This window comes from Nycticebus coucang, chromosome 13, assembly GCF_027406575.1.
Source record: "Nycticebus coucang isolate mNycCou1 chromosome 13, mNycCou1.pri, whole genome shotgun sequence".
Lineage (NCBI taxonomy): Eukaryota > Metazoa > Chordata > Mammalia > Primates > Lorisidae > Nycticebus > Nycticebus coucang.
In genome coordinates, this window is record NC_069792.1 from 43,125,047 (window position 1) to 43,138,153 (window position 13,107).

The 13,107-nt window shown below is 37.6% G+C and overlaps 1 protein-coding gene across 1 annotated transcript in view; it reads left to right on the top strand.

The window, feature by feature from the left end:
* Window positions 1-13,107, top strand: part of CNBD1 (cyclic nucleotide binding domain containing 1) — a 412,528-nt gene that overhangs the window by 11,137 nt on the left and 388,284 nt on the right. Inside the window, exon 2 of the mRNA XM_053558669.1 lies at window positions 11,052-11,124. Coding sequence (XP_053414644.1) covers window positions 11,052-11,124 — 73 coding nt within the window. The remainder of the gene's footprint in view (window positions 1-11,051; window positions 11,125-13,107) is intronic.

Consider the following 13,107-nt stretch of genomic DNA (forward strand, 5'->3'; position numbering starts at 1 on the left):
CCGAAGATTTTAAAATGTGTAGCTTTTATGTCCTCTGTTTATTAATCTTGCTTTGGAAGTCATTCCCCATACTAATATTTTAAAATAATTTCCCCCATGATTTCCTCAGTGTTTGTATAGTTTGGTTTTTAAAATCAAACTCATTAAACATCTGATGCATCTAGATTTTATTTTGATTTAAAATAGTGAAGTAAAACTGCAACTTAATATTTTTCCAAATGACCAATCAAGTGTTTTAACACCATATGTTGTGTCGTCTATCTTTTCCCTACTAATTTGAAATGCCAGTTTTTATTACATGCTAAATTTTCATATCCATTCTTGATCTATTTTTGGAAACTGTTGTTTACTTTTTCCATTTATCTCATCTCATACATCAATGTTAAACTGTTATAATTATTGAAGCATTATAATATTTTGTCTATTTCCTGGCATAACTCTTATTCTGATACATATTACTTAGTTTTTATTTGATAAGTTTAATGATTTTCACCTTATCCTTTAGTTAGGAGATTATTGCAATAGTACAGGTGAAACTCAAAGAGCATGTGAAACATGATACTGATATGTCACATGATATGCATGGTGCTCCTTCAGAGTGGGCACACGACACAGCTCTGTTGACTCTGATTGTCATTAGGAGTGGAGAGGACATACAGTCAGCCCTCCGTATCCAAGTGTTCTGCATGCAGATTCAACATACTGGAGATTGAAAATATTTGAAAAAATAGTAATGCCGAAATAAAAATAATATAAATAAAAGTGCAGTATAACAACTATTTGCATAGCATTTATCTTAGAAATTCAAGTAATCTAGAGAAGATTTAAAACATATGAGCAGGTGTGAGCAGGTTGTATGAATATGCTATGCCATTGAACACCTATGGATTTTGGCATGGAGAGTGGAAGGGGGGTGTCCTGGAACCAGTCCCCCCCTGGATATCAAGGAACAACTGTATTTGGAAGATAGGTAGGATGTGTTTCAAAAGAGGTTGAACTGGTCTTCGTACTGTTTTTGTCCCGAAGAGGAAAGTGTAGAATAAGATCTCAAGATTGGTGATAGAGTTATTATAAGTGATATGGATTTTCTTTCTTTTCTTTCTTTCTTTCTTTCTTTCTTTCTTTCTTTCTTTCTTTCTTTCTTTCTTTCTTTCTTTCTTTCTTTCTTTCTTTCTTTCTTTCTTTCTTTCTTTCTTTCTTTCTTTCTTTCTTTCTTTCTTTCCTTCTTTCTTTCTTTCTTTCTTTCTTTCTTTCTTTCTTTCTTTCTTTCTTTCTTCTCTCTCTCTCTCTCTCTCTTTCTTTCTCTCTTTCTTTCTTTTTGCAGAGACAGAGTCTTACTTTGTTGCCCTTGGTAGAGTGCTGTGGTGTCACAGCTCACAGCAATCTCCAGCTCTTGGGCTTAGGTGATTCTCTTGCCTCAGCCTCCCGAGTAGCTGGGACTATAGGCAGCCACCACAACGCCTGGCTATTTTTTTGTTGCAGTTTGGCCGGGGCCGGGTTGAACCTGCCACCTTTGGGTTCTTTCTGCCCCACAAAGATACTGGCACTTTAAAAGGAAACTGGCCACACAGTCTCCAGATGATGAATTGGCCCCTGAAGGTGGAAGAATGCTGTCCTTCCCTTCTGTTGGTGTCATCTCGCCCACCCCAGTGGTGAGGTTCGTTCAGGGTAGATTTGGAGTATGATTCAACAGCTTTGGTGCTGTTGGGGAGATCTCTCCAAACTGGGAGTCTCAGCCCTATCCCCATCAAGGTCTGGGTTTGACAGTTGCCCCAGAATGAAACAGAGTCTGCCACTTCTTCCCACACCAGGCCCTGGGTAGGGTAATTGGGCCACCTGAGAATTTGACCACAAACCAAACTGATGCTGACTGGAGCCAGAGGCCCAGAGTCTTGGCCTTGTCCCTATGAGGGAGTCCTTTCTTCAGCACTATTAACCCCCCTGAGCTCAGTGAATTCCCACCAGGTGCCCTTACCTCTTGAACTTCAAATTCTATATATAGAGAGATGGAGAGAATTATTTAGAGATATTTTTGGAAGGAATTGATCTATGCAATGCCAGTTTGGAATCTTCTTGAAAGGTTAATTTTCTTTTTTTAAGTTTAATTTTTTACTGGGAGATTTAAAGAAAATACAGGTCTACAATATTTTTAGAATTGTTTTTTTCTGCTAAGCCCCACAAACTGACCATATCTGCCTCCACCATCTCTGTGAAGACTGCCTACTCAGTCTTTAGAGAGATGATTGAGAAGATGGGAGGAGGGATTTTTTTTTTCTTTAATTCTTCTCCTTTGTAACAGAATGTTGGCCACCACGACTTCCGGTTCCGTGGGCTGTGTTTGTATCTGTGTTCCAGCTTCTATTGTAGAAAATAACATTGTAAGGGGAAATCAGCCTAATGTCAGTGTCTTGGTTTTGGGGAAAAAAAGTTAAATATTGTGGATTTTGTTTGTCAAAAAAAAAAAAAAAAATCCGTATCTGAGCCACAGCGCCACCCAGATATGGATTTTCTTAACACAGACATTTCATAAAAGGATAAGGTTTTTTTATGGAAAGGAAGTAAGGGAGAAATTTTGAGTCATGCTTTGGTTATCTTGAGTTTCATTTTCCTGGTTGATGTTTTCATAAATGGTGTGGAGTGTGTTAGAGATACAGGCTAGGGGAGCAGCCTCCAGCATTTTTTGCTACCAGGGACCAGTTTCATGGAAGACAATTTTTCCACAGACTTTGGGTGTGGGGTATGGTTTCAGCATAATTCAAGCACATTACATTTATTGTGCACTTAATTTCTATTATTATTACATTGTAATATTTAATAAAATAATTATACAGCTCACCTTAATGCAGAATCAGCGGGAGACCTGAGCATGTTTTCCTGCAACTAGACTATCTTGTCTGTGGTGATGGAAGACAGTGACACCTGAAGTGTTTGCTTATGTCCTCAGCTCCACCTCAGATCATCAAGTATAAGATTCTCATAAGGAGCACACAACCTTGATCCCTCACATGTGCGGTTTGCAGTAGAGTTTGGCTCCTATGAGAATCTAGTGCCATTGTTGATCTCACAGGAGGCAGAGCTCAAGTGGTGATGTAGTGATGGGGAGCAGCTACAAATACAGATGAAGCTTCACTCCCTCTCCCACCACTCACCTCCTGCTGTGCAGTCCAGTTCCTAAGACAGCACAGCCTGGACCAATACCAGCCCATAGCCTGGGGTTTGGGGACCCTGGGGCTAGAATTTGATTTTAGAATCTTAAGTGTACATGTGATAGTTGAAGACATGAGTACAGATAAAGTCATGAACATAGAGAATCTAAATTGAGAGGAGAGATACAAGTAATGAGAAGGAGCCCTGGCCAAAGCCAATACCTCAGGGAAGAGCATAGGAGTCAGTAAAGCAGTCTAATAAAGAGGAGGCAGGAAAGGAGAAAATAATGTCACACAAGCCTACTCAGAAGAAACTGCACCACTGTCAAACTTCACACAGGGGCTGGTAAGGTGAAGACTGAAAATGAGTTATGGGGCTAGAAACTACAAGGTCTCTGTTAATCTTAATGAAACCAATGTCAATAAATAATGAAAGTGGAAGGTAACTTAGAGTGGATGGAAAAATGAATTTGTGTTGAGGAAATAAGGTGATATAGACTAATTTTCCAAAAATGTTACATATGAAGGGAAGTTATTTTGATAATTTGTTGTAAAACCTCTCCCCCTTCCTGTCCCTTCTCTTCCCTCCCTTCCTTTCCCATGTTCTCTTTTTATTTCTCTTCTCTCTACCTGAACATCTTCACCCACCAGACAATGAGCAGGAATGATATAGGCCCACTTGGGAAGTTGTTCCTGTAGTGACACAACTTTCATTTACATAAGAGCTTCACTAGGCACTATTCCTTTGCCTCCTGATGGTTTATTTAGTTGCCATTTTTCAGGTGCCTTACATTTATCCAATATTATTTGCAGGAGAATTTTAACTTTGAGATTTTAGAAAATAACAACAAATTAGCTGAAGAAAAAGGAATGGACATACTAACATAAGTATGTTTAGTGACCTCTTATTACACAAATTTAGTTTTATTTACAAATATATTCTTTCTCCCAGAACCAAATCACTTATCCAAGTATATAGAAACAATTAGTTGTGTTTATAATCTCTGAAGGCTCCTTGTCTTTATTTAGTCCTATTCAGCTTCTGGTTCAGTATGGTGCTGGAATACACCTTCTGCTCATTGTAGCATAAGGACTGTTAATCTTACTACAAAAAGTTTGTTGCTAATATTCCTGGTGCTGCTATTGCTGACCTGCTTCTCTGTGCTCTGAAAACTGTATTAAGCACGGTTCCATTTGTCACTGGATTAATTATTAAAGTGTACGCTGCAGCCACTTTGAACCGGTTTGGCGCTTTGTTTTCCAGTGGATCCTAAACTGATGTTTCCGTGATGTCCTGGTGGCATTTTCTCTATGGTGATGCCCTCATCTCTTGCCTTCTAGCCACTCAGATATGCCTGGTCACCTGGTAAATAGTGGCTGTGCATGTATAATATTCCAAGGTTCTATTTACTCCATTGCAGCATTTTGCAGGGGATAGTTCAGTTACGTTTAACAAAAAATTTCTTTCAATTTCCACCACAAGCATACTTAATTGACCATATTGCACAAATATGAAAATTTATCTACACCGAACAAACATTAATGCACATAAACAAATGATCATCAATGTAGCACTCAGGTAAAACATTGGAATTTAGTTTTTACATTTCGACAACACACAGGGCCTCATATAAGCAAAGGTCATTCTTTTTAAATTGTACAACAGGTTTCTAATTTAGGATTAATTATGGAACTACCCTTTAGATCACCTTCTAATACTCTTTCAAACTTAACTCTGCTCAAAACCCTCGATTTTAACTCCATTGTAGGATTAAACCACCCTGTTCTTTTCACTGCCTGGCTAAGACATATTCAGGAGGGAAAAACAAGACGGGAAGACAAATATAAACTTTGTACTCTTTGAACCTCTTTAAGCTTTATCCTTGTATTAAATTTGATCACCAGGAAAACTCACATCTGGTCTTTACAAATTTATAATTTCGTGTAGAAACCTGTGGCTTTTTTTTATTTTCAATAAAACTGCTTTCAAAGACAAGATCCCTTATGATGTTCAACACCCTTCCTAGAAAGACCCTTGTGCTAAATACGTCTCAGAAGTGAGTATAGAGGAAGAAATATTTTGATCAATTAGAGTATTCTTACTGGCTGCGAGTGTTACACAGCCCATTCTATTTTTTTAGTTTACTTGACTGTTCTAAGCCTAACATGAAGCCTTGGCCTCAATGGCCATAGCATTTGTCAAGCAAGGTGATTTTTAGGTAAAATTTTTAAATTAAAATATTTTAATTTTTCTATTTTTTTGCTAGCAATTCTTATATTTATAATCTCTTTTGTAATTCTCATTTTTTGGTAAACTGCTTTAATGAAAAAATAAAAGATGTTTAACTTTTTTTAAACCCCCTTTTTTGATCAGAATTTCTCAAACATTCACCTTTTTCCAAACCTCTATGGCCCCATCTATTTTTCTTGTCCACACCACTCATCAGGACTGTTACTGACACTATTCTTGATCCACATTAGGGAAATAGACTAAACGGAAGGATAGAAATCCCTTTGTAATCCATGTATTTAAAAACTTACTATAATTAACATTTTACATAAGATCTTATATTGAAATATATTACGAAAAAACATATACTAAAATGTTTTTTAAATATATCTAAGATATAAATTGGCTCAGTTAAACAAATTATTTCTTATGATGCTAAAGTATAATTCAGTAATTTTTTATTTTATAAGGCCTACTTGAGTAATTTGGATAAGAAAATGCCTAATTTATGTAATGAGTGTTTTCAAATTTATTAAGTGGTGTGATTTATGTGGATAGCAATCCATTTTCTACTTAAATTTCCCTTAAAATGTTCTGTTTAGAAAGCAGTATCACTAATTCTGATTAATTTTTAAATCACAGACGGTTTGGTTTATACAATGTTAAATTTTGTAATTTAAGAAGCTGAAATTAAAATAGATGAATGTGGACATGTCACATTCTAATTCTTTGTAATTAGAATGTGTTTTAATTTTAAAAAGTTTTAGGATAGTGATCAAAACAGCATGGTACTGGCACAAAAACAGAGAAGTAGATGTCTGGAACAGAATACAGAAACAAGAGATGAACCCAGCTACTTACTGTCATTTGGTCTTTGACAAGCCAGTTAAAAACAGTCAGTGGGGAAAAGATTCCTATTTAACAAATGGTGCTGGGTGAACTGGCTGGAGACCCGTAGAAGACTGAAACTGGACCCACACCTTTCACCATTAACTAAGATAGACTCTCACTGGATTAAAGATTTCAATTTAAGACATGAAACTATAAAAATACTAGAAGAAAGTGCAGGGAAAACACTTGAAGAAATCGGCCTGTGAGAATATTTTATGAAGAGGACCCCCCGGGCAATTGAAGCTACACCAAAAATACATTACTAAGACCTGATTAAACTAAAAAAGCCAAGAACATAGTAAGTAAAGCAAACATCCCTCAGAACGGGAGAAGATATTTGCAGGTTATGTCTCTGACAAAGGTTTAATAACCAGAATCCACAGAGAACTCAAATATATTAGCAAGAAAAGAACAAGTGATGGGGTCATTTGTTCTTTTCAGGGTGGATGGACAAGGGACTTGAAGAGAAACTTCTCTGAAGAAGAAGGCACACGGCCTACAGACAAATGAAAAAAATGCTTATTGGCCTTAATCATCAGAGAAATGCAAATCAAAACCACTTTGAGATATCATCTAACTCTAGTAAGATTAGCCCATATCACAAAATCCCAAGACCAGAGATGTTGGCCTGGATGTGGAGAAAAGGGAACACTCCTGCACTGCTGGTGGGAATGCAAACTAATACATTCCTTTTGGAAAGATGTTTGGAGAACACTTAGGGATCTAAAAATAGACCTGCCATTTGATAGAAATAGACCTTCAATTCCTCTATTAGGTATATATCCAGAGGATGAAAAATCACTTTATAACAAAGATATTTGTACCAGAATGTTTATCACAGCCCAATTCATAATTACTAAGTCATGGAAGAAGTCCAAGTACCCATCAACCCATGAATGGATTAATAAATTGTGGTATATGTACACCACGGAATATTATACAGCCTTAAAAAAAGATGGAGACTTTACCTCTTTCATGTTTACATGGATGGAGCTGGAACATATTATTCTTAGCAAAGGAACAAAAAGTATCCAATGTACTCAGCCCTACAATGAAACTAATTTATAGCTTTCACATGAAAGCTATAACCTAATGATAACCTAAGAATATGGGGAAAGGGAGGGGAGGGGAGGATGGAGGATAGATGGAGGGAGGGTAATTGGTGGGACCACACCTATGTTGCATCTTACAAGGGTAAATATGAAACTCAGTAAATGTAGAATATAAATGTCTTAACACAATAACTAAGAAAATGCCAGGAAGGCTATGTTAGCCAGTGTGATGAAAGTATGTCAAATTGTTTATAAAAACAGTGTATGGAGGATTTTTCTGTTGCTCTGTGCGCCAAGCTGTTGTCGCCTCTTCACTGTGGCATCTCCAGGAGGACCCAGGTATCTCTGCTGCAGTTTCTCTCACCTTGGGATGTGCAGGTCCTGGGAGATCTGTAGGGAAGTTACAGGGACACCCTGGAAACAGAAATGGTTGTACATTAATGAATTTGCCTTTGTCTTTTGAATATGCCACTTGTGTCAAAGAATAAAGGGGAAGGTTTTGCATTTGAGAGAAGTGTGGCAAAGCTGAGTTTTTCAGTTGATCCTGCAGGTTGGATGGGAAAAGATTCTCCCTAGGACAAGATTAGAATATAAAAGTGCAGACGCGATCGGCCCCGCCCAGACCTCCATAAGAGCTGCAAGGCGACCGCCATCAGTACCTACCCGGACCTCCAGTAGAGCTGCTCCGCGACATGCCATTGAGTATGCCCGCACCCTGGTAAGAGCTGTGCTGGGACCCGTGACCCATGCCCGCCGGGCCTCTGCAAGCCCTGACCAGGAACTCCAGAAGCCGTGCAACCCCGTCCTCCCTCCTGTATCCTCCCTGCCTCTACAACAGCTGGCTTGTCTGGCCAAGGACCCTGGTAGCTGTGTGCCCTCTGGAGCCCTCCCTGCCCCTGTGCGGAGCCCTTCTCCTGGCCAGGGACTGTTGGAACCTTGGGCCCTCTGTGCCAAAGTCACTGGGTGCAAGGCACTCCCAGAAACATGTGTATCACCCTCTGCCCTATTGCTGGATCTGGGTGTGTCATACTCCAGAGCTGCTCCCACAACCAGAACTCCCTGGCTGGGGCAGCCCCAGAGGAGCTACACAGGGTCACTCCCTACAAAGATCCAGCAATAATAGAGTGATCCTGCTGGGGTCTAATCTTGGAGAGACACCTCCCCAACTCTGAGGATGGCCAGAGGCAATGGTGAAAAACAATCATGAGGCGAAATCAATGGAAATACTCTGGAAATATTAATAATCAGAGTAGATCAATTCCCACAAGGATCAATGACGCAGACACAGCACAAGATCCCATGCACAAATAGCTGAGATGTCAGAAATCGAATTCAGAATCTGGATAGCAAATAAACTAGAATTCCAAGCAGTAACCCAAAAGATGTCTCAAGAATTCAACGAATTCAAAGACCAAATGACCAAAGATTTTGACACATTGAGACAGATCAAAGATCTGAGAAACACAGTAGAATCCCTCAGTAACAGAATGGAGCAAGCAGAAGACAGGACTTCTGACATTGAAGACAAAGCTTTTGAACTCTCCTAAACTCTCAAAGAGGAAGAGAAATGGAGGACAAAAACAGATCACTCTCTCAGAGAGCTCTGGGATAATTTAAAGAAAACTAATATTCGTCTTATAGGGATCGTCGAAAATGATGAAGTGGCTTCACAAGGCACAGAATCTCTTCTCCATCAGATTATGAAAGAGAACATTCCAGACATGCCAAGACATTCTGAAATTCAGATAGCAGACAGTCTCAGCACTGCAGCACAACTCAACCCGAATAAGACATCCCCCAGACACATCATAATCAATGTCACTAAAAGTTAATATGAAGGAGAAAACTCTGAAAGCAGCCAGAAGAAAGAAAACCATTAGCTACAAGGGGAAGAATATTAGAATAACTGCAGATTTCTCTGTTGAAACCTTTCAAGGTTTATCTAACAATAAAAAAGAAATAAATAAGTAAATTATTAAAAAAAAAAACCAGTGTATGGTACCCCATGATTGCATTAATGTACACAGCTATGATTTAATAATAAAAAGAAATTAAAGGCAATAAAAAATCCTGAAAATTAAAAAAATAATAAGTTTTAGAAGTGCATGAAGCCAGAGTTTTTCAGCTTTTCACTAAAGACTGGGATAATATATATAAGGTAGTATTTTTTTACTGCCTTTTGTTTTTTTTTTTACAACATTTCCAACAGTATTTATTCTTCTTCAGTAAGCATAGGGCCTATGATATAAGTACTCATCTCTGTAAAGATGCTTATAATACTATATGCTCTGTCTTCTTTTCCATCTCACTTGAAGGATATCAGCTTATCTTGGCACTGAAGGAGGAACACAATAAGTCTGCTTCTTGGCTATAATTACTGTCTTTCTGTTCTTAAAGGATCTTTGTGATTTATTTACATTTGAAATTTAGAAGAAATTGCAAACTGAATCCAGATACCGGAAGGTGCTCTGAAGAGGGGGAGCCAAATAAAGGGGCCGGTGTAAGATTGAATAAGCCTGCATAGAAAGGATTGAATCAGAGAGAAAGGAGAGAAATATTAAGAAAACTCTTTGAATTGTCAGCTGGAGTTCTGGAATTAGTTTACCTTCTAACAGTATTGGATGGAAATTCTGAAAGGTTTGCTTTCAGCAAAATGATATTATATGACATAGACAAGTTTCATTACTTAATGGAAATAAAAACATAAAATTCAGACCAGATCTGACCTCAATGAAAAACATTAAGGTCTTTCCTCATTTTGGGGGGTGGGGAGGAATCAATTTATTTATACTGGGTGAAGAAGCAAAATTTAACACATTCGTACCCACCCACGTATACACGACATGGCCCAGAGACATTGCAGTGAAACACAGTTGTGCTACATTCCAGGAAACATGGCATGTCTTTTTTTTTTTTCTTCTTTTTCTTTTCTTTTTTGTTTATTCATTTTTTTATTGTTAAATCATAGCTGTGTACATTACTGCAATCAAGGGGTACAATGTGCTGGTTTCATATACAATCTGAAATATTCTCATCAAACTGTTCAATGTAGCCTTCATGGCATTTTCTTAGTTATTGTATGTAGACATTTGTATTCTGCATTTAGTAGGTTTCGCCTGTACCCATTCTAAGATGCACCACAGGTGTGACCCCACTCATTACCCTTTCTCCACCCTGACTTCCCCCCTCCCTTCCCCTCCCTTGGCCCTTTCCCCATATTCTTGTGCTATAGTTGGATTATAGTCTTCATATGAAAGCTATAAATTAGCTTCATAATAGGGCTGAGTACATTGGATTTTTTCTTCCATTCTTGAGATACTTTACTAAGAAGAGTATGTTCCAGCTCCATCCATGTAAACATGAAAGAGGTAAAGTCTCCATCTTTCTTTAAGGCTGCATAATATTCCATGGTATACATTGTACCACAATTTGCTACTCCATTCATGGGTCGATGGGCACTTGGGCTTCTTCCATGACTTAGCAATTATGAATTGGGCTGCAATAAACATTCTGGTACAGAATGTTTGGAGAATACTTAGAGATCTAAAAAAAAGGTCTTTCCTCATTTTAATCACCCTATTCAATTCTGTTTGTGTATCAAACAAAGATTGTTAATACTTCACTTTTACAGTTACTGAATTCTTTTAGTATAATGAATGTTTGCAATTAAACTATTTATATACTTTGTTAATAAGATTATGGAAAATCACTCATATTTTTAATTTTTTTCAGACTTGAAAATGTCCAAGAACATTGATTACAATCATTTGAATGCATTATGCCATATGAGAGGACTACAACACAGGTAAGTTATGCATGCATTTCTTTTTCAGCAATTCAAAAAAATCTAAGTATTTTTGTTTTATGGATAGAATATAGTAATAAACCATTGCTTATTCTCACAGGTACCTGATTTACCACACATATAACAATATTTGAAAACATGGAGGCTATTTCCTCATATTGAAGGGGAAGAATATGTGTCAGCTCTTTTCTCCAAGTTGGATTCCTGAAATTTCGAAGCTGGTTATTTCCTTTCAATGTCCATTAATGTCCTTCTAGTCTCCCACCTTTCTCACTCAGCAGAAGACCTTTCTTCACCTTTAATGGGACTATCAAGAAAGTGATTTATATGTACAGGTTTTCTCTCTGTATTTTAAAACGTTTCTAAATGGCGTCCTCTCAACCATTTCAAATAATTTCTATATTTTCGTCTATTTTCTTATTTCTTCTTTCTCAGAGAAAGAGACTGCACAACTTTGATATTTCTTGAATTTCTACCAAAAGGGATTATGTGTTGCTGCCTCCTCCTTACTCTCATTGTCTTCCAAGGTAGGGTGAAAAATTAAATACGAGCACTCTGGAGCCAGGTTGCCTGTTTTGAATCTGGGCTTAGACTCCAACACTCTGCGTGACCTCAGACTCATTACTTCACTTCTCTTTCCATTGGTTTTCTGACTTGTAAAATGGAGATATTACACCTAATAGTATCCATTTCTAAGGGATAGTAGAATGATTAAATTAGTTAATATATGTAAACCATGTCTAACAGCATCTTAGGATTTTAGAAATGTTAGTTGCAACAATAGCAGAAAAGCTCATCCAAGTTTTTAACTGCCTTTAAAAATTTTAACATCTAAGTTTTGAATCTATCTTGTATGTTGTTCCCTTCTCTTACGAATAAGAAGCTAGTTAAGGAAGTTGAACCTAAGTATGTTCTTTCCTTTTATTTTAGCCCAAGACATATTTTCCTTTTCAACATATTTCAAGATTTTGTTTTTCTTTGGGTGATAATAATAAGACATATGGAATCATCTAGATCTAAGTCTGCCAAAGTATCATTCTTTTTATTAGCCTCCCTCTTCCTGGATTGGATGTTTTTTTCTGGTAGTGTTCCCTCATCAGACAATCATCTGGTTCAGGCCCAGTTCGGTTGTCCTGCCTGACTGTTTCTGTGTTTACTGCATCTTTTGTTATCTAAATCCTCCTGAATTCCTCCTGTGGTCTCTTGAGGTACTGGTACCCACCAGTGCCTTTGAAAAAGCTTTTAGGGTATGAAAACACTGAAGTTGAGAAGAGCCCAGAGGCAGCCTAGACAGAGTAATGTCTTCAAGATCATACCTACATAGAGAATCAACAGGCAGGAGGGCTAAGCTCTTTGAACTCCTGATGGACAGTTAGATTAGGGAAGCTGATTTGTCTGCCTTGCTGTATGAAACTTGTTTTCCCCTACCCCTTTCTGAATGTGTTATGGGCACTGTTGACAATTTATTACCCTATACTCAGCCTTACACTTCTACCCAACCTTCTGGGGGACTTGGGATTCCTTTTTCCTATTTTTGAATTTTGACACCTTTGCATTTTTTATGAATATTTTGTCTTAGAGAACAATAAAAATTTTCTGAGGGATTGGAGTAGCTGCTGCATTGTCCCAATCTGCCACTAGGTACATGAGACAATGTAAGCCTTTCCAGGCTTCTCAGACTTTATGAATTAAATTAGTGTGAAGTCTCTTTTTTTGGTGCCATCTCCCTTGTCAGCCCATAGCTAAGATTGAGGTCCCCTGGAACCCTAAAATACTATTACAAATATGAATTTGATATAAAGATGAATATTTAGTATGAGAAAATAAATTGTACCAACTTAATGTAGGCATGGGAATTCAGCTCCTTTTTCTCCCCTGAGATTTCTTCAGACAATTTATCAGAAATACATTCACATAATTTATTTTAACACTTCAGAATTACAGAGGTTTAAGAAAAATGTATCCTCTATATTTATTAGTTCT